Source organism: Onychostoma macrolepis, chromosome 20 (assembly GCF_012432095.1).
Source record: "Onychostoma macrolepis isolate SWU-2019 chromosome 20, ASM1243209v1, whole genome shotgun sequence".
Taxonomy (NCBI): Eukaryota; Metazoa; Chordata; class Actinopteri; order Cypriniformes; family Cyprinidae; genus Onychostoma; species Onychostoma macrolepis.
The window spans coordinates 30,111,449-30,137,969 of record NC_081174.1 but is presented as its reverse complement, the minus strand read 5'-3'; the positions used below and the strand labels follow the sequence as shown (position 1 = coordinate 30,137,969).

At 34.4% G+C, this 26,521-nt stretch overlaps 2 protein-coding genes across 2 annotated transcripts in view; one reads left to right on the top strand and one right to left on the bottom strand.

Moving 5' to 3' along the window:
* Window positions 1–1,644: 1,644 nt before the first annotated feature.
* Window positions 1,645–22,943, bottom strand: taf1a (TATA box binding protein (TBP)-associated factor, RNA polymerase I, A). The gene is made up of 12 exons (XM_058754831.1): window positions 22,645–22,943; window positions 9,854–10,011; window positions 9,599–9,762; window positions 7,925–8,038; window positions 7,623–7,821; window positions 7,418–7,533; window positions 4,056–4,214; window positions 3,909–3,975; window positions 3,680–3,803; window positions 2,354–2,508; window positions 2,102–2,195; window positions 1,645–1,967 (listed from the first exon to the last, which is right to left on the bottom strand). Exons 2-12 carry the CDS (start codon window positions 9,978–9,980, stop codon window positions 1,931–1,933), a joined length of 1,356 nt encoding a protein of 451 aa, XP_058610814.1. The 5' UTR covers window positions 9,981–10,011; window positions 22,645–22,943; the 3' UTR covers window positions 1,645–1,930.
* mia3 (MIA SH3 domain ER export factor 3) overlaps window positions 13,014–26,521 on the top strand; it is a 27,182-nt gene continuing 13,674 nt past the window's right edge. Inside the window, 15 exon segments of the mRNA XM_058754830.1 lie at window positions 13,014–13,175; window positions 13,178–13,238; window positions 14,839–14,972; window positions 15,900–15,986; window positions 16,073–17,413; window positions 17,416–18,310; window positions 20,226–20,534; window positions 20,609–20,745; window positions 23,583–23,714; window positions 23,803–23,824; window positions 24,603–24,691; window positions 24,772–24,849; window positions 24,934–25,044; window positions 25,120–25,191; window positions 26,413–26,517. Of these exon segments, the coding sequence (XP_058610813.1) occupies window positions 13,029–13,175; window positions 13,178–13,238; window positions 14,839–14,972; window positions 15,900–15,986; window positions 16,073–17,413; window positions 17,416–18,310; window positions 20,226–20,534; window positions 20,609–20,745; window positions 23,583–23,714; window positions 23,803–23,824; window positions 24,603–24,691; window positions 24,772–24,849; window positions 24,934–25,044; window positions 25,120–25,191; window positions 26,413–26,517 (3,720 nt within the window). The 5' untranslated portion in view covers window positions 13,014–13,028.

The following is a 26,521-nucleotide window of genomic DNA, read 5'->3' as shown; positions in this document are numbered from 1 at the left end:
GTCGTTTGCATTTGAATCAGCATCGTTTAAAGGCAGTGCAGTGTGGGGATTCATTACAAGCACAGGCAAACAATACTTGCATGGAAAAAACTAATCAAATGAAAATAATATTTAAATATGCAAATGTGTGTACACTACTGGTGAAAAGTTTGGAATGATTATGATTTTTTCAATATTTCTGAAAGAAGTCTCATACTCACCGATGCTAAAAAAACAGTATGAATTATTCACAAAATCAAATATATCACTATTTATTTTATGCTGCTTTACATTGATTATTACATTATTTTGTTTGTTTTTGAAAGATATCTATTATGCAAGTGTTTATTGTTAAAACGTGCATAATACATATCCTTATAATTATTTATTATTAGATATCTTTATAATTATTATTCGCAAAATTAAAAAAAGTGTATGTTTTATGCTGATTTACATTATTATTATTCTGTAAATTTTCAATAACATCTTTCAAGCTCACATCATCAGTAAAAACATTTTATAATATTTTATGCTGGTCTACACTTTTTGCATTATTAATAATTAAGATTTAAAAAAAAAAAGTTTTTCAAAGAGGCTAGTCGGACCACAAAAGCTGCATTTATTTACAACTAAACAGTATTATGAACTATTATAAAAATGAAATATTACAAAAATGTATTAAACATTAATAAAACTGTATTACCAACACTTCATTTTACATACATGCATATATAAATAGGAGATTTTAGGAGGTAAAATGTGACAAAAACATTTTCTTTTTCCAAATTAAATGACATTTTTATTTATTTAATTTTATTTATGTGGCAAAATGTGATGCAGGCATGTTTTTTTTTCTTTCTCCCTCCAACCATAAAAACTTTTGGACCGCTGATGATGGACCTGTACGATCTGAATGAAGTTGAATCTTCTCTGAGATCTGAAGAGTATTTTTCTGCACCATCGCCTTCATGACTCAGAGTCCATGAACATCTTGCTCAGCATAAGTGTTGTTCAGATGGTCATGAGCAACACGCAAACCTGCTACACGTGACAGAGACACTGTCAACAATCTCCCCACAAACCATGCTGTTATTACAGCCATCTGTCTGCTGTCTAAATCTATTTATACAGTCCACTTATGGTTCATACAGTCAGAAAAGTGTTGATTTTATGCCTTTCATCTACTTTCAACAGTATGCACAAATCATGGCATTCCTTGCATATTTCACAACAAAGAACAATTAAAAACAAAAACCACACTTACGGCGTATAATTGATATGACTTGGTTGACATACTAGAATAAACAAAGTTAAATCATAGTTTTAATTCTGAAAAGAACACTTTTTTAATTAACTTAATTATTAAAATATTCTAAATTAATATTTTTTTATTTTTAAAATAAAAAAATACTAAATTACAAAAATAGTTTTCTTATTTTTCACCATATTTAGTGTACTCAACCAGTTTTTTTCCTGTTAAAATAAAAACCGTGTTTAACTTACACTAAACATGTTTAAACAAGTTAAAAAAATACTTTGAAATTTTATTTTATTTGAACATGTATATAAAGAGCAGCATAACTATAAATAAATATTTCAATACATTATTATAATTATAATATACATATATATATACACATACATATAAAAAAAAAACATTTAGATTTGTTTTTAATTTCTTTATTTTATCAAAAAATATTAACTGGACAGGAGAAAATCCACTAATATCATCTCAAAAGCTGCTGAAAATGATTTGATTCTTTTTACAAATATGAAATGTTCATCAGGCTGTGGTTCCTGGAAAGCATCAGGCTTGAGAAGCGCAGCGTTTGCGCTCCCTGCTGGTCACAATCAAGACCGACGGTCAGTTCACTGCACTTCCAGTCCTTTAATTCACAGCCATCTAAGAAAGTCAAATTTACACACTTCTTATAAAATTTACTCGGACTTCTTAGTCATTGAGAGTCTTCTTTTTCTTTTCCTTCACCCTGAGTGATAAATAAAATATAAAATGCAATTAATATCAAACATGCATAACATGAAAATGCATAGATTTGGATTGAAATGCTTTCTGGTAAAAATCTAGGAAATCTCAATTTTACACAGTAATCATAAAGCTTACTTAGTCACCATCCTCTCTTTCCTCTTCCTGAGTCTTTCTTTCTTTGGTTTACTTTCTCTCTCAATTTTCAGAGCGATTCTGAAGTACTCTCTGTCTGCAAACAGAACACATATTTAACATATCATACAAACACAACAAGGAATCATATCAGGAATCATCTGCAACACATTACAAACTCAAAGCCTCGTAGTTTTCTTTCTACTAATTGAACTGAAACTTTCTGCAAATCAGAAATAATCATCATGTACTTACTGTTTTCATCCGTAATCCTCAAAACGTCCCTCTTGACCATCAGAAGCTGGACGTTCTCGCGCGAGTCCTTCCTGCCGTTGTAGGATCTGTAGTGTAAGGAAAGCCAGAGCGATCTCCTGACGTCCCACTCCTTCTTCACAGCGTCCATGCACTTTCTGAATCAACATCACGAGAAACAAAAGCACTGCTTGTCGGTACCAGATTTCCCAGAATAAAACACATTTATCATCAGAATCATGCTGGGACTTCCTATTAAGCCATTTCTCATTTCTAATTCCTTACAAATGTATATAATTTGTGATTTATATTATGGAAATAACTGTGTACATAACTTGTATTTGTAACTCTTCTTATTAGGTGGCCATCTGCTTTTTTTATGAATGTAACAAAATATTATCATATATATATATAACAATGTAATGTGTGCATTTTTGCATGTATGTGTTCCTTACTTTTATTATTATTATTATTACTCTCTGAATAAAGAGAGATCAGACTATACTTTAAAATTATAAATATTGTCACATTCATAAAAAATAAAACTATTTTGGCATGTATACATGTAAGTGCTGTCAAATTATTAATCTCAATTAAATCACATCCAAAATAAAAGTTTTTGTATACATAATATATGTGTGTATTCTGTGTATATTTATTATGTATAGATAAATACAAAAACATGCATGTATATACATTTATGAAAAATATGTCATATTTATGTTAAATTTATTTAGATATAATATAAAATATAAGATTTGTAAATATATACATGTAAATATTAAAAAATATTTACTGTATGTGTGTGTATTTATATATACATAAATATACACAGTACACACACATGTAAACAAAAGCTTTTATTTTGGATGCGAATAATCGTTTGATTTTATATATATATATATATATATATATATATATATATATATATATATATATACACACACACACACACACATAAATAATTTAAATATTATTATAATTAATTATTAATATAAAATTTTTATTTATGATTTTATTTTATATTTATAAAAATACATAATTTTTTATACTTTTAAACTAATATGTAATTAACAATATATATAAAAACAACAAGTTAATATGCCACTATAATTGTTTGTTTTATACTTATATTTTTCACTCCTATTCTGAAAACTGTCAAATTTAAAAGATATTGTCGGTATTTTACATCATTTATGAATTTAATAACAAAAAGAGACTCAGAAGCTGATGCAACTTATCTCAATTTTTTTTCTCTCTCATCAATGCAATTTTGACCCGGTGCGACTTATTTTATGTACTATTTATGGTGTATTAATAATAACTTACTTCTTTTTGAGTTTATTCATTATTTCCAGAAGACACTTCCAAGCCTTCATGTCACATTTCCAGCTGGAAAACTCCAGAAGGTCCATGGAAACGGCGAGAGCTTCTTCTCGATCGCTCTTTTGCTCTGGAAAAGCAGCAGAAACTCATTTAAATCAAATTCACTGGTCGGTCTTTATAACAACATTGCAATGTGCTAGAAATCTAGAAGAAGTCTAGTGTCCATACGTACTGGTGTGCATCAGGAGCGAGCACAGCTCCAGCATCAGCTCGTGACTCGGGACTAAAGAGTGCAGGATCTGAGCGACACAAACCACAACATGGGAGTCATTTTAATGAGAACCTTCATATTTTCCTGACTGACTGAATGGTTTCATACCCTTAATGAACCGATGAGTTTGGCTTGTGGGGCTTGGTGTCTCTTGAGGAACTGGTACAGATACACGTGAGCGTTGGGGTTCAGCGGGAACTCCTTGTTGTAAGCATAATTCTCCAGAACCTGAAGAGCAGCCTCCTCATCTTCGTAAAACTCCAGCATCTGCAGCGGACCACACACATAGACAGCAGGAGATCAAGTCGAGTCTGCTTTAGAAGGTTAGTTTAAACAAAAACAACAATCCTGCCGACATCATTACTTTCTACACTACCTTTATTTTTAAAGGTTTAGGCTCTGTAAGATTGAAAAGACAACATTTTAGAAAAATTATTATTATTTAATGTTTTTGAAAAAAAGTATTTTCTGCTCACCAAGGCTGCATTTATTTGATTAAAAAATACAGGGAATTGTTTTAAATATTATTACAATTTAAAATAGCAGTTTTTTATTTGAATACACTTTAAAATGTAATTTATTTCTGTGATGCAGCGCTGTATTTTCAGCATCATTACTGCAGTCTTCAGTGTCACATGATCTTCAGAAATCATTCTAATATGCTGATTTGCTGCTCAAGAAACATTTCTGATTATCATCAATGTTGAAAACAGTTGTGCTGCCCAATATTTTTGTGGATCACAGAAATAAATTACACTTTAAAACAGGTTCTGATAAAAAAAACTGCTATTTTAAATTGTAATAATATTTAATATTTTTTTACTCTATTTTTGACCAAATATATGCAGCCTTGCTGTGCAGAAGAGATGTCTTTCAGAAACATAAAAAAAAAAATCCCCAAACTTTTGAAGAAACAGAACATTAAAATAATCCATATAACTTGTTCACTATATTCTATAGTCTTTTAAAGTCACACAACACTTGTGCAACAAATAGACTAAAATATAAGGTATTATTCACTCACAAATCTCATTGGTGCATGTGCATTCATTTAAACAACTTTAATCCATTTGTTACACAACGCTACTATAAGATTCTTCTGTAGAGCCCTGCACGGGCCTCAAATTTAGGCCCTAGTCCGGCCCTGGCCCGAGATGCTCAGGCCCTAGCCCGGCCCGTGTCCGACAGCTTATCAGAATTACCGGCCCGAGTCCGACCCGAGCCCATCTTTTACCCCCCCCCCCCGCCTTCGCCCAAAACAGCTCATGTTTCAGCTATTAAAACAGTTCCGTTTTGTATGTAATGGCAAAGTGATTATATTTCGTTTTTTTACATTTTTAATAAAATAAATTTTAAGTTAATTTTGAAAAAAGTTTGGAGCATTTTTTGTTCGTTAAACAAGTTATTTCTTTCTTAAAGTAACGACCAAGCGGCCAGCAGCAGACCGGCAGGCATCATAGCATGTTTGATCAATTTAGCCTTCTCAAATCATCACGACTTGCCTAAAATAAAATCTATAGATATACTGAAACAGTTCAAGCATATAACAATGTTTAAAGGTTAAACCTAGATAAATGTGCGCTGCATCCAATAGTTTGTGCGGAGAGTGGAAGCTAAAGAGCAGGACACGGAGGCGCCAGCGCAATCAATTGCATTTTTTTCAATGGAAACAACTTAAACTAGGCTGTAATTTTTGCTCATAAAGGTAAGAGTAATACATCATTCAGAACTGTAAAGGGTCTACTTTTATTTGTGTGCACTCACAATATCAAGAAAACATTGCGCTTTTAAGAAAACAATGATGCGCTTTCTGCCGTCTCGTCTTGAACAGGAGCGCTTCACAAAAATGAACCGAAAGTCAGCGAATACATGCCTCACAGACATGATAAATATATCTATAGCTATCTAAAGCTTTAAATTACTACTTAACGAAATAAATCCAATCGAAAACAAAAACTCATTCATTATTATCATAATCCGTGAAGATGCACTTCTCTCTAAAGGCGCGTCTAATGAGGAGACGGTGAGTCAGGATCATCATCTTCATCTTTGCGACACTGACACAGAAAACACTTTATTAGTAAATAATTTAAATATCTCCTTACCATTTCCCCCGGACACATTCATGGAAATTACTTTTGCTGGGGCTTTGCTTTGCGGCAAGCTTCAGCCTATTGCGTGTATTTGAAGCAGAACTCTTCAGCTGCGCTGACGGCGCTCTCTGCTGCTGCGGGACACTAAACACCGTCGAGCTGCTTTTGACAGTCGCGGCACGGTCTCGTGTTGTTTCCACCAGCGCAGCAATTTTTTTCATCACTAATTGATGGATGTCTAAAATATAAAAATAAGGAGAAAACTAAAACAGGCCCGAGGCCCGGCCCGCGTCTGAACTATGACGTGAAAATTGGCCTGAAGCCCAGCCCTTGGGGGGTAAAAAAGTCGAGGCCCGTCAGGCCCGGGCCGAAATGCAGGGCTCTACTGTTCTGACTTACTCTCATCATGCATTTTCTTTTTTAAGGCTTGCTTTGAATGGTGATTTCTTCAAACAAATCTCTTTTGAACAGCACAAGGGTGAGTAAATTAGAGCCTGACGGGCCCCGACTTTTTTACGCTCCTAGGGCCGTGCTTCGGACCAATTTTCACGTCATAGTTCAGCCTCGGGCCTGCGCTCAAATGCACGCAATACGCTGAAGCTTGCCGCAAAGCCCCAGCAGAAGCAATTACCATGAATGTGTCTGGGGGAAATAGTAAGGAGATATTTGAATTATTTACTAATCAAGTGTTTTCTGTGTCAGTGTCGCAAAGATGAAGATGATGATCCTGACTCACCGTCTCCTCATTAGATGCACCTTTAGAGAGAAATGCATCTTTACAGATTATGATTATAATGAAAGAGTTTGTGTGTTTGATTTGTTTAATTTCGTTAAGTAGTAACTTAAAGCTTTCTATAGATATATTTATCATGTCTGTGAGGCATGTATTCGCTGACTTTCGGTTCATTTTTGTGAAGCGCTCCTGTTCAAGACCGAGACGGCAGAAAGCGCATTATGTTTGTTTTCTTTATTTTATAAAAGCACAACATTTTGTTGATATTGTTAGTGCACTCAAATAAAAGTAGACCCTTTACAGTTCCGGATGATGTATTACTCTTATCTTTATGAGCAAAAATGGCGGCGTATTTGAAGTTGTTTCCATTGAAAAAATGCAAGTGATCGTGCTCGTGCTTCCATGTACTGCAAAGCGTGCTTTAGCTTCCACAAGGGGGAAAAAAGATGGGCACGGGTCGGGGTAATTCTGATAAGCTGTCGGACACGGGCCGGGCTAGGGCCTGAGCGTATTGGGACAGGGCCGGGCTAAGGCCTAAATTTGAGGCCCGTGCAGGCTTCAAGAGTAAACGATGACAGAACTGTCAATTTGTTCTAAACAAACCTGAAACAAGTCAATTCACACAAGGTAAAATGTAGTCTCACATGAATGTAACTCAACACGAAAGGATCCCAGACTCCGGGCTGACTGACGATATCCTTCAGCGTCACAGAAGCTTGTCTGAAATAGGTGCGCATCTCATGGTTGTTGCCCGCCTCCTCTGACACCGAAAGCATAGACAGAGAACCTCATTTAAGACAGATACAAGAAAGAAGACCTGGTCTAATGCAAGATTATTGATATTCCTACCACTATCAGGCGCAGAGGGCTTCTTCTCACTCCAGATCAGGTAATCTAGATAACCACAGTAGGCGCGGATGAGCTTTTTCATCAGGGACTGAGCAGTCGACTGCTTGCCGTATCTCCAGCTGTCTGCGATGGACAGCTGCCGCTTGGCTTCATCCATCTGCTTGTTCAGCAGGAGATGAAAGCAATGCTCCAAACAGATCTACAACATGACAAGTTACATAACATACCGATCAAATGCATAGCTACAATACAGCGTACATAATGCTAAAAGGAGGTCTGGATGTTTATAATGCAAAGCATACCTTTGAGTAGTTTCGGACGCCAAAGTTTTTCAATTGTTCATAAAAAGCGTTGAAATCGTCAATGCTGGAATTGGGAACATGATGCAGAATTTCTGTGCCTAAACGCCACGTGATCTGACGGAGAGAATCAGGCAGACTGTTAGTGATTTGTTTTAAATGAGTTTGATTCTTCATCAGATTTGGAGAAATGTAGCATTGCATCAGTGTCTCAGCAATGGATGCTCTGCAGTGAATGGGTGCCGTCAGAATGAGAGTCCAAACAGCTGATAAACACATCACAATAATCCACACCACTCCAGTCCATCAGTTAATGTCTTGAGAAGAGAAAAGCTGCGTGCTTGTAAGAAACAAATCCATCATTAAGATGTTTTTAACTTCAAACCGTTGCTTCTGACTAAAATACGAATCCATGATTCATAATAACGCTTCCTCCAATGAAAAAGTGGTCTGGTCTGAATCAGGAGAGAAATCTGCACAGATCAAGCAGCGTTTACAAGCCAAAACTATCCAAAACGGCTCTAAACAAATATGCATATGGATTTTCATGTGAGAGACAACAGGAGATTCACTTTTTCACTGGAGGAAGCGCTATTATGGACTCATATTTTAGTCATAAGCAACGGTTTGAAGTTAAAAACGCCTTAATGGCTTCCATACTCTGGAATAGCGCTCCTGATAACGCTCAGGGTTCACACTCTCTCTGTTTAAATCGAGATTAAAGACACATCTCGTGTTCACAGTCTATTTGAGTACGTAATTAAATAACTACATGATTTTTACTGTACATTTCTGCCATTTGAACATCACCGTTACATAGTCACCACTGATAAGCTACTCCTAAATATAATGTAGAAACTTTAATTTTCTGTGAAGCTGCTTTGCAACGATTTGTATTGTGAAAAGCGCTATACAAATAAACTAGAATTGAATTAATAATGGATTAGTTTCTTACAAACACGCAGCTTTTGTCTTCTCCAGATGTTAACTGATGGACTGGAGTGGTGTGGATTATTGTGATGTTTTTATCAGCTGTTTGGACTCTCATTTTGACGGCACCCATTCACTGCAGAGGAACCAATGGTGAACTTTTTTTTTTTTTTTTTTTAATTTTGGGTCAACTATTCCTTTAATGGTTTAGCATTTTGTCACTAGACATTTCTGTCTGAAGACATAATAAATATTGTTGTAAAAAACAGAAAAGATATTTACATTTAGCAGACGTTTTTATCCAAAGCGACTACAAATGAGGACAATGGAAGCAATCAAAATCAACAAAAGAGCAATATGCAAGTGCTACAACAAGTCTCAATTAGCCTTTTTTTTTTATTATATAATTAAAAAAAGTAAACAGATAGAATAGAAAAATAATAGAGCAAGCTAGTATTAGAGGGCTTTTTTGCTTTTTGTTAATTGCATAATAAATAAAAGAAAACAGACACACAAAAAAATAAAAATAAATAGAGAAGCTATTCTTTAAATAAATAAAGCTAACCCTTTATTCCAAAAAGGTTTGTATGTTTCACCTTTCTAACATTATATGACAGGCTATGGATGCAATGCACATGATCACTGCATGTGTTAAGTTTCTTTATATGCCAGAAAAGTGGACTGGTTTCATAATGCATGCAATAAAATCTCAAAATTGATTGCACAGGGTTCTACAGTCTGATATACCTCAGAAGCTGGGAAAACTTGGGAAAGAGTTTGAACCTCCAGTGTCTGAATGTAAGAGCTAAAATAGCATGCAGCCTCCTGCCAGTTATGCCTCAGCATCGCTTCTCTGATCAGATTGAGACACTTTCTGTTGGACTTGAGGAAGTCGGCCGCTGTGAACAAACCTGAAAATAAACACACCCGCTTGAGTGAGTTCCCTAGACCGCATAAACGCTCAAATTCAATAAATATGATGAGATGTGATCAGGACATCACCTCTGGGGTCTGGATGAGACTGGTGGAGAAGAACGGCCGGTTTAATCGGTACGTGATTTCTGCCCTCATCCTCCCGAGAATCCGCGGCCGCTGCTGCGATATTGAGTTCAGTTTCTATATCATCCATATTGCGCTGCTTCACGGATACTTGATTTCCTCTGGAAAGTATAACGAAGACCTTATGATTCAAAAAAGTTATAAACAGCACTCAATAAACGCGGAGTGTAACTCTAAACACGTGAGCGAGCGTGTAAACAGAGCTCTCCCTCGTCGAAACAAGCGGAGAGCGTGAGCAGCTCACAGCGCCACCTGCAGCACGGGAGGACAATAACGCCAACAGCGCGCAGGACGTTTAATTGATATTACAGAATCAGAATCACAAGGAATTTGTTGTTGTTTTTTTTTAAATAAAAATATCCTAATTATATTTCCAGAATGACAATTTTTTTTCTCAAACATAGTGTGTAGGTAAAACTACAATTACTGTAGTTATTCTGTTCTGAACATCAAGTCCTTTGTTTTTCCATCAAATGTATTCTAACTAGTTGGTTGAATAAAAATATTTGAACTTTATATTTAAAGATTACCGCAAGTTAGCATTAGGTAGCTAGTTAGCTAACCAGTTATCATCAGCTAACATTTTTTTTTTTTTCAAATAGACAATTATAATTTTGTAATACATAATTAATGATTATATTTTTTCTTAATTTTAAGCTAAACTGCCTTTACTCTGATTTTGCTGTAAATGTTTAAAGCAAATTGGTTTTACCGTAAAACGCCCCCTTGGCACAAATCTAATTTTTGTTAAAAATCAAATAACATGAAAACTCTGGACATTTTTCATACTTGGTTTATACAATTATGTCATTGTCACTAAAACTATGAGAACTTTTCTGAACACATTTAACTTTTGTTTCAAAAAAATGACACAATCCTTAAGGGGGGCGTTTTCCTCCACTCTACCCCTATGTGACCCTGGACCACAAAAGCAGTCATAAGGGTCAATTTTTTAAAATTGAGATTTATACATGAAAGCTGAATAAATAATCTTTCCATTGATGTATGGTTTGTTAGGATCGGACAATATTTAGCTGAGATACAACTATTTGAAAATCTGGAATCCGAGGGTGCAAAAAAATCTAAATATTGAGAAAATCGCCTTTAAAGTTGTCCAAATGAAATATGTTATACATTTTGAATGCTTTGGAGCAGAGACTTAAGGTTAGTCTCTTTTTAAAGAAGACACTTGACAGATCATTGTAGATGTGAAAAAAGTTATAAAAATGATATTACAAAAAATGTTATGGAAGTTTAAGTTTATGAAAATATAAAATGTAAAAATTAAAATATTAATATTTTATATAAAATATATATTTTACAAAACATGTTTCACTCTAAATCTGCTAGAAAATCAAAACCAAAAATCTGAAGAAGTTGTGTTCCAAATTTGAGGTTGATATCTCAAAAAATGAGCTTTCAGTGAAATTTATTTTGGGTGTAATACCAAGCTTTTCCACTAGATGACCATCAAACCCCATTAGTAACCATATAAGGGCGCCTCCATTTCCATATATGGTTTGAGTGATCCGAAACATGTTTTTCCATACTTTTCTCAATATTTATGACGTAGACATCACATTCAGATGTATTAAGTGTAGTACGGCAGTATTTGATTTCAATTCAACCTCTAAAAGAACACATAAAAGACATGCGACAAGAACAAAGGACGTATGTTATAGTTCACGCTGCATCAAAAATTGAGAACCTATTGTTTTTTCTTTATATTCGAAACACTTTTAGACCTTTTTTTCCCAAAAAATAGAATGAATGTTAACTTTTGAACACTTGACATGAACATGAATGGAGATTTTTCATGATTTTTCATATGTATCACTATTTCAAAGTAAAGGTCAGAACTCGCTCTCTGGCTCTGATGAGTACTCTTCTTACAAACTAATAAATTACAGTTGCTCTGTAAAATATTTCAGAAATCAGTCACCAAATATGAAAACAACAGTCTTTAAGCTTTCAAACGATATAGTTTGTCAGGATTGCTTTAGGTTCAGATTAAGATATATTACTTTTTAAAACATGTAATGGCAAGTGGGCACACCGGTGGACCAGTGACAGTTAATAGATATGATATTTTTCAGCAATGACATAAAAAGGTTTGTAAGTTTTGCCTTTATTAATTTGTTTGTATGTGAAAGTGCCTTCCCCCCTTTAACTACAATTCTAAATAAATTAATTCCATCCATCCATCCATCCATCTATCTATCTATCTTTCTATCTTTCTATCTATCTTTACTTTTAGTCATTTAGCAGACCCGTTTATCCAAAGCAACTTACAAATAAGAAAAAGTAACTAAAACTCTATAAATACTATACACACATTTAAGAAAAGAAAGTAAATAAAAATGATAAATGCATACAACGACATTTCAAAACTAAACATTTAAAGGAAAATTTAAAATAAAGCCAACAACAATTCAAAATATTAAAATTATAATAATGATTCTAACACACCACTAAGCCAAACACCAAAAATTAACTACATACGTGTATGTACAGCCACACACACACACACACACACACACACACACACACACACACACATATATATATATATATATATATATATATATATATATATGTATATGTTATTTCATTTCCATTTAGTATGTTGAAGTACTAAAATATCTCAAATGAAATAAAACTCAAACTCAACGTAAAAAAAGAAAACCTATACAGATATATAAAAACGAATAAAACGACAACATTACAACAACTGTAATTAAAACTAAAATGGATAACAAATACAAATCAAACTACATTAGTTTATCAGTAATCCTAAAAAATAACACTGAGCCAGATACACATGCTAAAAAAAAAATCTATCTATCTATCTATCTATCTTTTTTTGAGCATTCTCAGTGAAGAAATCTTTCAGTTGTTTCGTTTCTTTTCCCAAACAAACATTATATATATATATATATATATATATATATGATCAAATACTTTATGCAACAATGTACCTGATAAAAAAAACACACTACTAAATTAAAAAAATAATAATAATATGGTAAAATGTAACATTTGTTGTGCGCGAGACTGTGGCCCCGCGCATGCGCGGTGAGTTGTTTTGGTGCTGCGGTCTCTTTAAGCGCTGTGTAACATGACTCCGGCTCTTCTCTTCTCTTCTCGGCTCGCCTCGGATCTGCTGACGTGTCGGCAGCGGCTCCGCGATCAACAGCTGCCAGCATGGCTGCACCGAAGCCCTGTTTTTATTATGTTTTTACTCTTGTTCTGTACGCGTGTCTCCCTCGGAGCAGCGCGGAGCGGCGCTTCTCGGACCTGAAGCGATGCGCCGATGAAGAATGCAGCAGTGAGTATCACTGGAACTTTGTATCAGGATGCTGCTGCTGCCGCGGACCATAAAACTTACTGCTGCTGACGTCATAAAGGCCGCATCGCCGCCGCCGCTGCGGGATACTGTAACTTTGTAACAAATGCAACTGTAAATTAATTGAATGGGAAGCGGGTTTTTATGCTGCGTGGAGGGTTGATGTTGAGGAGCGGCGTCCTTGAAGATCCCGTCTGTTGATACTGAGCTCAGTTTAGCCAGTCGAGCTAACAGCATAAACGCACTGCACGCTCAATATGGTTCTTTAAACAACCGTGTTTTATGCTTTTAACATGTTACTATCATATGGTGAAACCGTTAATAATGTTAAATATAAGCTCTGGTTGCATATCGCCATGTAAAACAGAGCGATTGCTGGATTCGGAAGGTCGTTATTTACAGTCAGCCTGCGTGATTCGATTGTTCTCGTTTGAGATGAATTGGGTTGAACTGTTGACTTTTTATTTTTAATTTTAATTTTAATTTTTTCTTCGATATTTAGAGTGGAATGAACGAAAACTGAAATAATATCAATATATGCATAATGCAAGTATCTGCTATATTGCATTGCAGTTTAATAATATGTTTACCATTTGAGAATTGAACTGAACACTTTATGTAGTTTTGCACTCTTTTTTGTTTGTTTGTTTTTTACGTAAAATTCAGAAATACTAAACAAAATGTGCATTGTCCATTAGTGGTCCACTGGAAAAAAACAATTCTTTCTGATGTTGTGATAGATATCTCTCTCTGATGCATGGATTATTAATTCATTCACAAAGAATAAAAACAGTGTTTCTTTTTTTACTTAAAAACAGCACTGTAATCATTTTATTGTTAAGTATTTAAAAAAATTGTAGATGTTCTTACTAGACTTTACTGTAAAACTAAAGTTTAAAAATATTAAAAAAAAAAAAAACTCTAAAAACATCAGATATATTGTCTTTTAAAATATAAAATGTTTTATTTTATATGATATGGCAACATCATTTATTTAACCAAATTATAACTATAGCATTTTTATATTTTTTCCCTGTTAAAGATACTAATCTTCTACAGTAAATAATATAATCAATCCCTCTTTCCTTAGATTAAGTATTTGCAATTAAAGACCATTTTCATTATTACTTGTAGCACCCCTTTCATCAGAAGTTTTGAATTTGTTATCATTAAATGGATTTTAAAAATGCATGCAGTGCTGTTTCATCACACAATTTCAAAACATTCAACACACAAAATTTCTTAATTCAACCTGATTAGGTGAATCTCATAAAAACTTTCCAAAAATATCCAGATCAAGAATTAAAGATATATTATGCTTAAATAAATTCCCATTTAGGACCCTTACAATTTGATGCATTCTCCCTTTAATATGCTTTATTTTTTATGCAAATTAGAATGAATTAATCACAAAAAATTTTATGCCATATTGCATTCGATTCTAAGTCATATGATGTTAAAAATCCACATTGTAAGCGCAAATCTAAAATTGTTCATGCAACTTTCATGCAGAACAGAGCTTTCATAATGTAACATGAAGTGAGTAGTTTTCATGCTATCATGTTTTTTTGTGTCTCTTTAGTGCTTCTCGGCAGAGGGAAGGCTGACAAGGATTTCACAGGGCCGGACTGCCGGTTTCTCTCTTTTAAGAAAGGAGAGACGATATATGTATATTATAAACTCTCAGGGCAGAGATCAGACGTATGGGCTGGTAGTGTAAGTAACCTGTTAATCATTGATTGATTGTTTGATGATTTTGGGTGTTGCTGGTGTACTCGGATGCCAGTATTTGATTAGTAATCATCGCAAACAGTCTACATATATTTATTTAGTTGGCCGACAGATCATGCACGAATCTTCAGTAGCAGAGAAATGTGTTAAAGGACTAATTCACACAAAAATGACAATTTGCTGTAAATTTACACACCTTCAGGTCATCCAAGATGTAGATGAGTTTGTTTCAGATTTGGAGAAATGTAGCATTCCATCACTTGCTCTCAATGGATGCTCTGCAGCTTTTGTCTTCTCCAGATGTTAACTGATGGAGTGGTGTGGATTATTGTGACGTTTTTATCAGCTGTTTGGACTCTCATTCTGACGGCACCCATTCACTGCAGAGGATCACTGATGCAATGCTACATTTCTCCAAATCTGTTCCCATAAAGAGAATTTTTTTGGGGCAAATTTTCATTTTTGGGTGAACTATTCCTTTAAGCAACTACTAACATCCACACCACCATCAACAAATCAATGCGTTACCGTAAGCTTAATGAAACAAATTCATTTAAATATCTGAAGTTGAAGTAAGTATACAATAAATAGTACATCTAATTAAAATGGACTATTTTACCCAGTGTTTCCGTGTGCTTTGTGCTACGGTCTTTTTTTCTTTAATTGTTTTTAATACTTTTCTTTGGAATGAGAGAGGAAATATATTTAAAAAAATAGATACATGTATAAAGTTGTAAAATATAAGTGCAGACTGCCTTATTTTATGCATATTCAGTTTTTTCTCTTTTATTATATTTGTTTTATTTTCTTATTCTTTTGGTTCCATTTTATTTTTGCTTTTACTGCTTTAAACACTGTTTAAAAAAAAATAATTTTAATAATAATTTTTTACCTCTTCCTCTATTTGCATAGGTTGGAAACCACTTTGGTTATTTCCCAAAGGACTATCTTAATATAAATCATATATATACTGAAAAAGAACTGGAGGTCCCTACAGAGGTAAGTCGGTGTGGTTAATATTGACTCATGTATGGTCATTTTTGATGTGACATTTGGCTAACATGAATCTTTCTTTCCCATTTCAGGAGACCGATTTTGTTTGCTTTGAGACTGGGCTCGATAAATTTGAAAACTATGACTTAGATGTGTTATTAGGCAGCACATTGTTGCTAGAAAATGAGAATTCAACAGAAGAATCAAAAGAACCAGCTCAGAATGAAGATGCATCTGAAATGACAACGACCGAATCAGTGGAGCCTCTTGAATCAGAGTCATTAGATTCAGAATCAGCATCTCTTCTTGAATCAGAGTCAGTAGATTCAGAATCAGAATTGTTTCATGAATCAGAGTCAGTAGATTCAGAATCGATTCTTGAATCAAAGGCAGTTGATTCAGAATCGATTCTTGAATCAAAGGCAGATGATTCAGAATCGATTCTTGAATCAAAGGCAGATGATTCAGAATCGATTCTTGAATCAAAGGCAGATGATTCAGAATCGATTCTTGAATCAAAGGCAGATGATTCAGAATCGATTCTTGAATCAAAGGCAGATGATTCAGAATCGATTCTTGAATCAAAGGCAGATGATTCAGAATCGATTCTTGAATCAAAGGCAGATGATTCAGAATCGATTCTTGAATCAAAGGCAGATGATTCAGAATCGATTCTTGAATCAAAGGCAGATGATTCAGAATCGATTCTTGAATCAAAGGCAGATGATTCAGAATCTGTAGAAGCTCCTGAAACAGAGACATTACTGAAATCTACTGAAGAGGACTCTGATAGCTTTCGTCCAAATGCAGATGTTTCATCAGAACCGATATCTGAATCTAAAGATGCACTAACAGAAGAGACAGAAGATATTTCAATAAGCCAAGATGCTGAGGTCATTTCTGAGGCTGTAGAAACAGAACTATCAGATTCTGATGAGCAATATATCGATTATTCTGAACTTTTGCACAACCAAAGTGACTCTGATTTTGAGCCACTTGAAACACAAACAGCAGGTTTAGATGTAGTACATGAAGAGCCTGCTAAACCAGAGCTAAACGATAAAGATATACCACTACAAACACTAGAGAAAACACTCAAAGATGAGGACCGGTCAAGCTTTAAAGATGCAATCAAAACAGACCATGAAGGTGAAACGCATGAGACCGAATCTTTTGAGGAACTCACCAAAGAATCGCTTTCAGCTGCTGATGTTGAAGAACAAGCTGGTCTTGAGGTCATGCATGCACAAAGTGATGTTGAAGAACTAGACGTTAAAATCCCAGAATCTTCTCATCTTCCACACGACGCTAAAACTCCTTCGGATGCGAGCGAAAACGTCCCATCTGAACCAGCATTGGAAACGCACACCGAGTCCGAAAAAGCATTAAATGTGAGTGAAATCACTGAAGAACATGATCCAAAGAAGTTCACACAAACAAGATGGAAAACATTGAAGACCTTCTTCGGAAGGCCAGCATGAACAAGAATGAAAGCGCAAACGATCCTCAGGATGCACTTACGAACAACGGCGAAGAAGTGAGTGAATCGATTGGCGAAGATGAGAAGTTAAAGGAAGAACTTGTTACAGAAAGCCCAGAAACTGCACCTCTATTTGACCAAACGGAGGAACAGATCGATAAAGTGAAGAACGAACTCGTGAATCTACTGAAAAACACACTGGAATCGGAACAACAGAGTCCTGAAGATGATGAAGAGTACGTGGACGAGGACACCAAAGAGCTTTTAGAGGATGAAAATGCTTTTCTTTCTTCTAAACCTCCGCTCACAGAAGACATACATGAACATGAAAACCAACAACCATTGATCGAATCCCAACAAAGCCAAAACACCACAAAACGAGAAGAAAACGACGCGCTTCGTCTTCCTCCCGAGGAGCCTGAATACAGCGATAACGTGCTGAGGCTCACAATCTTACGAGATCACCTGAAGGACGAGGAGATGGAGCGCATGCAGAAGTACTTTGGACTGAAGAACCTGTTCAAAATCGAGGCCATGTTTTCTGATCTAGATCTGGAGATGAAGTCTGCCAGAGAGCTGCAGACGGACACGGAGGAAATCGAGCGAACGCTGGACCAGATCATGGAGGCCTCGGAGAACTCGATTCTCGACGCGACCGAGGATATATTGAACGAAAGAGATCGGAAATCTCAGGAACACGGCCGGCAGAAGGAGCCGGAAGCGTATGATTTTGAGGCTGCCATCTTAGACGTTTTCCAGGAGATCGTTTTCGCTTTACGACAGAAATATTCAGCGGCCAGTGACAGCGCACCGTTGGTCGAGGAAGAACTATCTGGACCATCTGAAACAGGTCATTTTAGCAGTACTAACAGCAATGCTTGTCTTTCCAAACCATAATTAGTGATTCATTTCAGGGTTGACCTGAAATCACATGCCGTTTGCTTTGTTTTAATCCTACAAAATCTACTGCATCATATTTCAAATGCCTCTAAATGATTAAATCTTTGCTGCTAAACCTGTTGCACACAATCTACCACATGCCTTCTGTCGCCACGGTGATGGTTTAGATTTTGTAACAAGTAAAAACAGGCATTTTAGTATAATTGTACAAACATCCACCTTCAGCTTGTGCTTTTACTGTCAGGTCTTTACTGATTTAAGGGGAGACACTGCAGGCAAAAACACTGTTTTTTCATGCACCTGTCAATTTTGAGATTTTGGGCTTTTTGGTTTTTCATAAAGTGTTTTTTCAGACTAGTAGAACGAAAACATCCAAAAGACACTGTTAAGTGTTTCTTTTATAGCACTTTATCTATTTGTGTCAATAGATTTCAATTACAACACATATTTTTAAAGGCTGTTTTCTCAAAATGAGTTTTTTCTCCTACACTGAGCCATAAATCTCCACTTCAGTAGCACTTACACACACCAAACTTTACATGTTTATTCCTGTCTATATCCTGAAGGTTTTTACAGAGGGATTTGTTCATATATAATTTTCTTGATTATATACAACATTTTAATCCCCAAAATTGTCAAAATATAGTGTTTTCTGTCTGTTCTAAGTATTTTCTGAATTATGGAGTGACAAAATGAGATACCCAAAATTCCTCTGTAAAACTTTTGACTGTAATATGTCAAAAAAATTAACAAGAATTTTGAAACTGACTTCATCCAGCGTTTAGATTTTTGTACTAGAAATGTATGCAAATTAGTGCATATTTCATTAAATAATGCCTCATTTGCATATTTAAACCTAACATTTTAGAAAACTTGTAATACAAAAAATGTTTGCAATTATGAATGTAATCAATCAACTAGGTAAGTAAGGCGATAACTATTAGTAAAAAAAAAAATACCCTATTCACCTGCAGTGTCTCGCCTTAATTAAGTAAAAATAAGAATAACTTCTATTTCAAGATGAACACATACTGGATTGAATAAACTTAAGTTTACTTGAGTATACTTTTTTTTTTTTTTTTAAGAAAAATCGTCAAATGTGATCATCAGGCTTTTAATGAACCTTTATTTGTTCATCTCTCAATTATTGTATTGCAATGCATTATATGTTTTGATCATTTAAATCTCATCTTACTAAGACATATGTGACCCTGGACCACAAAAATGTTAGGATCGGACAATATTTGTCTGAGATGCAACTATTTGAAAATCTGTAATCTGAGGGTGCAAAAAAATCTAAATATTGAGAAAATCACCTTTAAAGTTGTCCAAATGAATTCTTAGCAATGCATATTACTAATCAAAAATTAAGTTTTGATACATTTACAGTAAGCAATTTACAAAATATCTTCATCGAACATGATCTTTACTTGATTTCCTAATGATTTTTGGCATAAAAGAAAAATTTATAATTTTGACCCATACAGTGTATTTTTACAAATATTGCTACAAATATACCCCAGCGACTTAAGACTGGTTTTGTGCTCCAGGGTCACATATATTATTGGAGTGACAACTGATATTTCTATCATTTTATGTAAGTATCTGCTGCATCAGAATTTCATCACTTTGTTGTTCGTATAAAAATCAGCATCTGCACCAAATTGCATATTTTTGCTCATGTTGGGCCTCTGAATAAAATTGAGATGATTTTTTTCCCTCCGTATTCTCGCTATATCATAGTATATGAGCCGTAAATGCAAACATTTCTTTCAAAAGGTTCGATAAACTGTTCCACTTCAAAAATGTCAGGCCTTTTAGGGTTAATGTTTTATTAAATATCTTTATGCACTTTTTCTTCCCAGATGAAAAAATTGACTCTGAAGAGGTGAAGGCTTTGGACAGTGACGTCGAAATGACTGAACCACCCAAGAGTCCTGAAATTCACGAAGAGCAGAATGAATCTGAAGTGATTCTGAATTCTGAATTAAACATGAACGAAGATTTGTCTCACACTAAAGACGTGGGTCTGGAGGAGGACGGGGGCCATTTCAACAGAAATAAAGATGCCCAGATAGGGTTTGAAGACCCTGAGGAGATTCAGAAGGGTCCTCATGCTATTTTGGAGAACCCAGTGGACATGGGCTTTCACTTTGAAGTGGATCCATCTTCAGGTGTGCCAGAGTTTTCCTTCAATTTGAATAATTGTTGCGTATATTTAGCTAAAACTGTTGTTTTCTATCACCAGGTTCACTGGAGTCTCCGAGTGTCTCTGATTTCCATGACACTGAAGCGAGCGGTGATTCCTCCAGCTCGTCAACTTCAGATGAGCTTTGGGGTTTTGTGCTTCCCGTCAAAGAATATCTTGGAGTGTACGGAGAAATTGTGAGTAAGATGATATTTTAAGACATTAAGGCCCAAAAGAAACGCATTAATGCAAAAGGTTTCTAGCCACACAACATTTGTGCAGTGTTTGTGTTGTCATTCAATTCTCAGCATTGCTGCAAGAGACGCTATAGCATACATTAGTGTAAACCCAAATCACTTTAATCACTTTAACTGACTTTAAAGAAACTTTCATACAAGAATGTTTGGGATCTTTAACATGCGGTAATGTGTTCATTATAAGTCTTGTTAAGCGGCGGCACACTGAACTCGGGTTGCACGAGTAATTGCTGTGACGTTAATAACAGATTGTGTTCTGTTGGAGTTTACATGCTTCTGGGATTCTGAGAAGCAAACTAGCAATTTGAGAAATGTTTCTGTAATGGTTTCTGGAGTCATTTGTGGTTGTTTGCTAGTGTTTTTGCTGGTGTTTTGGCTCGAACTGATCCTTTTTAGCTGTTCCTTAATTTTAAGCTGCCTCTAAATGAAAAATTCAGATATATATCATACATTTAATATAGCAGAGACCTATTACTCCACCTACAGCGAATGATGAATGTGACGAAGCCATCATGAATGTCTGGGTTACACTTTGATATATATATATATATATATATATATATATATATATATATATATATATATATATATATATATATATATATATATATATATATATATATATATATTATTATTTTTTTTTCCAAATAATAATAAAAAAATGCAAAGTATATAAACAAAAAAGAGGCAAATTTATTTTCCCCTAATTTTATTTTCTCAAATACTGACTGAATTTTTCAGAGGGTTGAGGGTTTTTCTGTTGAAATATTTTCATAAAGGAATGCATATTCCTTAAGTAGACCTAATAATATATTTCTTTAGTGTTTTGAGATCAATTTTTTTTACATTTTTTTTATTGCTGAAATCAAGAACATACAAAATACCCACATAACACTTGAACAGACAATAATAAAATAAAACAGTAAAAAATACACTAAAAAAATAAAGGAATAATAATTAAAAAATAAATAAATAAAAAATAAATAATAATAACAATTGCAATAAAGGGCCATTGTTTGACATAAGACGTCCTACACGAAAACTTTAAGTGCAGAGCAAATTCTGACAGTCTTCATAGCTTTCTTATTATTAGATACTGAAATCAAGTTAATATAATTCTCGAGATCAAAATTTGTTTTAGAAGATGGACAACAAAGATTTCGTCATGTCTGGTCACTTCCGCTTCAGTTCATGTGACAGCTGCTGGTCTAGATAGAGGTATACGTGAATGAAATCCAATAGGGCTTCGTGCTAAACCTCTTAATTAAACTCTATTCGAGACAAATATGTGTATGAAAACTTAAGTGATTAAATTACAAATCATTTCGACTAAACATCGCTGCCTTATATACGATATATCCACTGAGGCGTCGTTTATTCAAGTTGATAATCTTTCAAACCCGCTAGCATCACAGCTAAATAGGATCTCCTGCGCTCACCAGGCGTAGCCAATCAGAGGCCGCCGCTTGCGTCACATGACCGCGCGCGCACAGAGTGGGAACACTTCTCTGCGCGAGAGACTCTTACCTCAGCGTTTTGAAATGTTGACGTGTTGAGAGAGATCAACGCTGATCTTCCTCCAGCCGCGATTTCAAAACATACTAGTTGTATATATTTGCTATCCTTCTATATACAGCTTAAATATATATTCGCTGTGAAAGGAAAGCGTGTCAGAGCGGTTTTATATCAGAAAACACCGGCTTCCCGACATGAACCTGCGGTCCGCCATTTATACTGTGTTTATCGGCTTCAACCTCCTCCGTCTCTGAGCGCTCGGTTAACTTACTCTAGTAAATAAGTTCAAACGCTTTAAGAGATGGATTCACAGCCTAGTCTTACCTCTCCACCAGCTGAGATAGAAAACACAGCCTTTTTTGTCTTCATCCTGTCCAGACTTCAGGAAGTAAGTGTTTCCACTCTCTAGACTCGATCACTGCCTTCAGGATTGAACTCTATGATTTATAACGACTTAAACTGCTTGCAGTCCATCATTCGTGCAGTAGATCAGTATAATATCCATGCAGTAGTTGTGTGATAATGACATAGTGCTGTATTTTGAGCCCTTCTCATCCAGCTCTCATAGCAATCCCAGTGAGTTAAGTCCATTATGGATCTAAATTGTCTCATTTAAACGGAGTTGTAAGTGCTTATTGTAGGCATTAGGTGACTGGGTTTCATCAGAGGTGAAAGTCCAGTAAACCCCTAGTGTTGTGTTTCTCATGCATGTGGCTGGTGATAAGGGTCAGTGCTTAAATAGACTTTGTTGCTTCAGATTTGTCAATGTAAGTCTAAAAAAGGGCATGCATTGATCTGAAACAGTCACAGATTTGACATCGGGGGCTGCTAATTAATCTGAAAGTGTCAGGCAGTGAAACCTATTGAAGCTTGTTTCCACCACAGGATAAAGCAGTACATAAGTAATTGTGACTTTTAAACTCGCAATTCTGTGAGATATAAAGTCAGATTTGTAGAATATAACGTCAGAATTGTGAGAGAAATTTGCAAATTGAGATAAAAAGTAACAATTTCCTTTAAAAAAAATTTAAAAAATAAATAAAAATTATTCCGTGTTAGAAACACACACAAAAAAAACGTAAACTCACAGTTCTGCGTAGTAAAAAAAAAAAAAGTTGCGAGAATAAAAGTCACAATTAGCTTTTTATTTTATATCTCTTGATGAAAACAGGCTTCCATAGCAACCAAGTAGTCAAATTTAGGAGTTGTTTCAGTAATTATCATAAAACTGATGATATTTTGTGTGTTTTTGTTTCGATTAGCTGATCACTGCTCTTCCGGAGGAATGGCGACCGGGTCCCAATTTCCACGGAGTCCCCTGGGAGCCGGTGGTTGCTACGGTGGTTGTCGGGGCCCTCACAGTACTGCTGTTCTTCTGGAGGACCGTTCTTGCTGTAAGAATCGCCTTGTGATTAATGTTTTCATTCTTTTGTAAATGATTCAATCTAATCGGTGTCATTGAACTCTTATTTTCTTCTCTAGATCAAAGGCAGAACATATCAATGTAAGTCACTTCTCAGACTCATCATGATTGAGATATCAGCTAAATATACATTTTATCTCATTAAGATCTCTTAGGGTTGGTTGATATGATGGCATATGCATGTTATGGTACGGTTATATACTGTGCTTTAATAGTTTGTTAGTTTTTACTGTTTTTAGTCATCATAATTTATTTTTGCACTGTCAGATATTTTTTTTACGTTTAAAAATTAGCTGATCTTTTGGTTTGTCTCCATCTGAGAACTTTTATAATATATTTAATGTTCTGGTTATGTAAAAATAGGCATTAGTGCATGATTACATATGAAAACAAGCAAATTATTTGCAAAATATAATTTGCATTATTTTCCTATTTTAATTTGTCTAATTGAGAATAAAAAAGATATTTAAATTTATCAGCTAGAATTTTTTTTTAATAGTCGAGATTGCACTTATAAATATGAAAAAAGCATTTTTTTTTTTTTTAAATTGTTTCAGTGTAGTTTATGGTTTACTTCCCAAATAATTCAGATATGAAGTTTTAAGTTTAAACAATTTTTTTGCAGTAGTTTTGAAAACTTTCAAAAATATTTATATTGTCATTGAATATTGTAATATTAGTTATTAATAACAAAATTGAATAATTCATAATAATGTATTGTTGTTTTCACCTTAAATATGTAGGATATTTTCTGTAAAATGATCTAAATTCTTTTGTAGTAATTTGAAGTGTTCTTAAAGCCTCTTAAAATATTTTCTTTACTTTTTAAAATATATTTTGCGATATCTTTTCTCCGCAGTAACTGAAAAGCAGCTTAGAGACAAGATCCAGCAGCTTCTCAACGAGAAATCAGATGCTGCTAACAAGATCACAGAACTAAACGACATGGTAAATTTAATTTGCTCGTCTTTGACAGGCTTCTTGTTTTCAGTAGAGGCTGATGAACCTGATCATTTGTCTCCTTGCAGATAAAAGAGCGCGAACAACAGCTGAAAAACTCTGAGAAATCACTGAGTTCCAGCCAACAAGAAGTGAAAGGGCTGAAGGTGACTCATCATCATCATCCATCACAATCTCAGTTTCATCTCTGTGCACATTTGTATAATGTGGTTTGGTGTTTTTCTGACTAGAATCGTCACCAGAAGCTCCAGAGCCAATGGGAGCAGATGTCTGGGAGCGTTTCGCAGCTCAACCAGAAAATAGTGGACACGCAGGAAGAAAATTCAAATCTTAATGAGAAGGTAAGCTTTGATCTCTTTTATTGTGATTTTTATATCTGATTTTTCATAACCTTTTTGTTTTTCTCTCAACCAAAGATAGCCAAAATGCACCAGAGAATTGAGAAATACCAGAAAACACTGAAGAGCTATGATGAGGAGCGTGCTAAGGTAATTTGTGCTGGATGAATTGATCTCTGGTGGTTTTTGGCATCAATTTGTCTACCATTATATATTTCCATGTATTGTTTCTGTCAAGGTTATGCAAAACAAATGAAGTGACACGAACAATCATTCCCTGACTAACATCATGCATTGATACTTAGTTACTGTTGCTAACATTGACAGGTTGTTTTGTAGACTAACAATCATGGAAAGAGAGAAGCAATTGCATTGAGTGAATAATTAAATAAGGATTATTCTAAAACATTTTGAAAATGTGTGCATGTTTCTGTAAGGAATTAAAATTTTAGTATTTATGTCCAGCTGGTAAATATTTCAATATATAAGTTGCTTTTAAATGAGTGGGGAAAAAAAGAAAAGAAAGATGAATTAGATTTATTGCAGTTTATTATTTCCGCATAATTTATTTTTCCCAGTAAATTTCACATCATTCTTCCAATTTTTTTATATATGTGTGTATATGATATATGTATATGATGTATGTATATATGTGTGTGTGTATATATATATATATCAACTACATTTTGAGAATATCATAATTTATTGCCCATCCCTTCCTTATATATGCAGAATTTTTGTCTATAAGATGTTCTAAATGTTTTTTTTAGTAATTAATCATATCAACATTTGAATTAGTCCACAAAAATAATTTTTTGATTACATTTTTCATTGCAGTTTATGGTTTTGTTTCTAAATTATGAAAATGCTAAGACCATTTTCAGTAGTTTTTGAATGAATTTTTATCATTGAATATTATCAACAAAATTTGATAATTTATGATTTGTGGTAATCTATTAAATTATTATATCCTTGGATTTGTAGGTTTTTTTTTTTTTGTAAAATGACCTAAATGCATTTGTAGTGTTATTTTTAGTATCATTGAGATACGATTATAGTTTATTTATTTTGTTAAATTGTTTTAATGTATGTTCCGTTTTAATTTTAGTTGAAGTTTTAGTAATTTGGTTGCTAACATAAAAAAACATATACATATTCATTCTCACATGTCAACAAGCTGGAATAAAATAAGTACTTTTTTTACTTTAGTTAACATTTATTTCAAGTAACATTAAGGTTTTAGTTTACCATAATCCAGTTTTGTAGTCATTTGAACATGTATCTGACCATTTGATTTAGTTCCCTCATGTCCTAAAGACGAAGGTATTAAATGTTTTGCGTCTCTTTGGGTTTGTTTTGATTTGATAACAGGTTCATGTCCTCATGGATGAAGCCAAACTCAGAGAAGATGCTCTTAAGGCTCAGGTTCTGTCCTTTGAGAAAGAAAATGGCGCTTTAAAAGAACAGAAGAAATCTGTAA

Coding starts and splice junctions, on each gene's coding strand:
- taf1a (XM_058754831.1), bottom strand. CDS start 9,980: ATGGATGATATAGAAACTGAACTCAATATCGCAGCAGCGGCCGCGGAT. Junction 4,215..7,417: donor TCGTGTTGAGTTACATTCAT/GTGAGACTACAT, acceptor GGTCCGCTGCAG/ATGCTGGAGTTTTACGAAGA. Junction 2,196..2,353: donor GAGGATTACGGATGAAAACA/GTAAGTACATGA, acceptor TTCTGTTTGCAG/ACAGAGAGTACTTCAGAATC.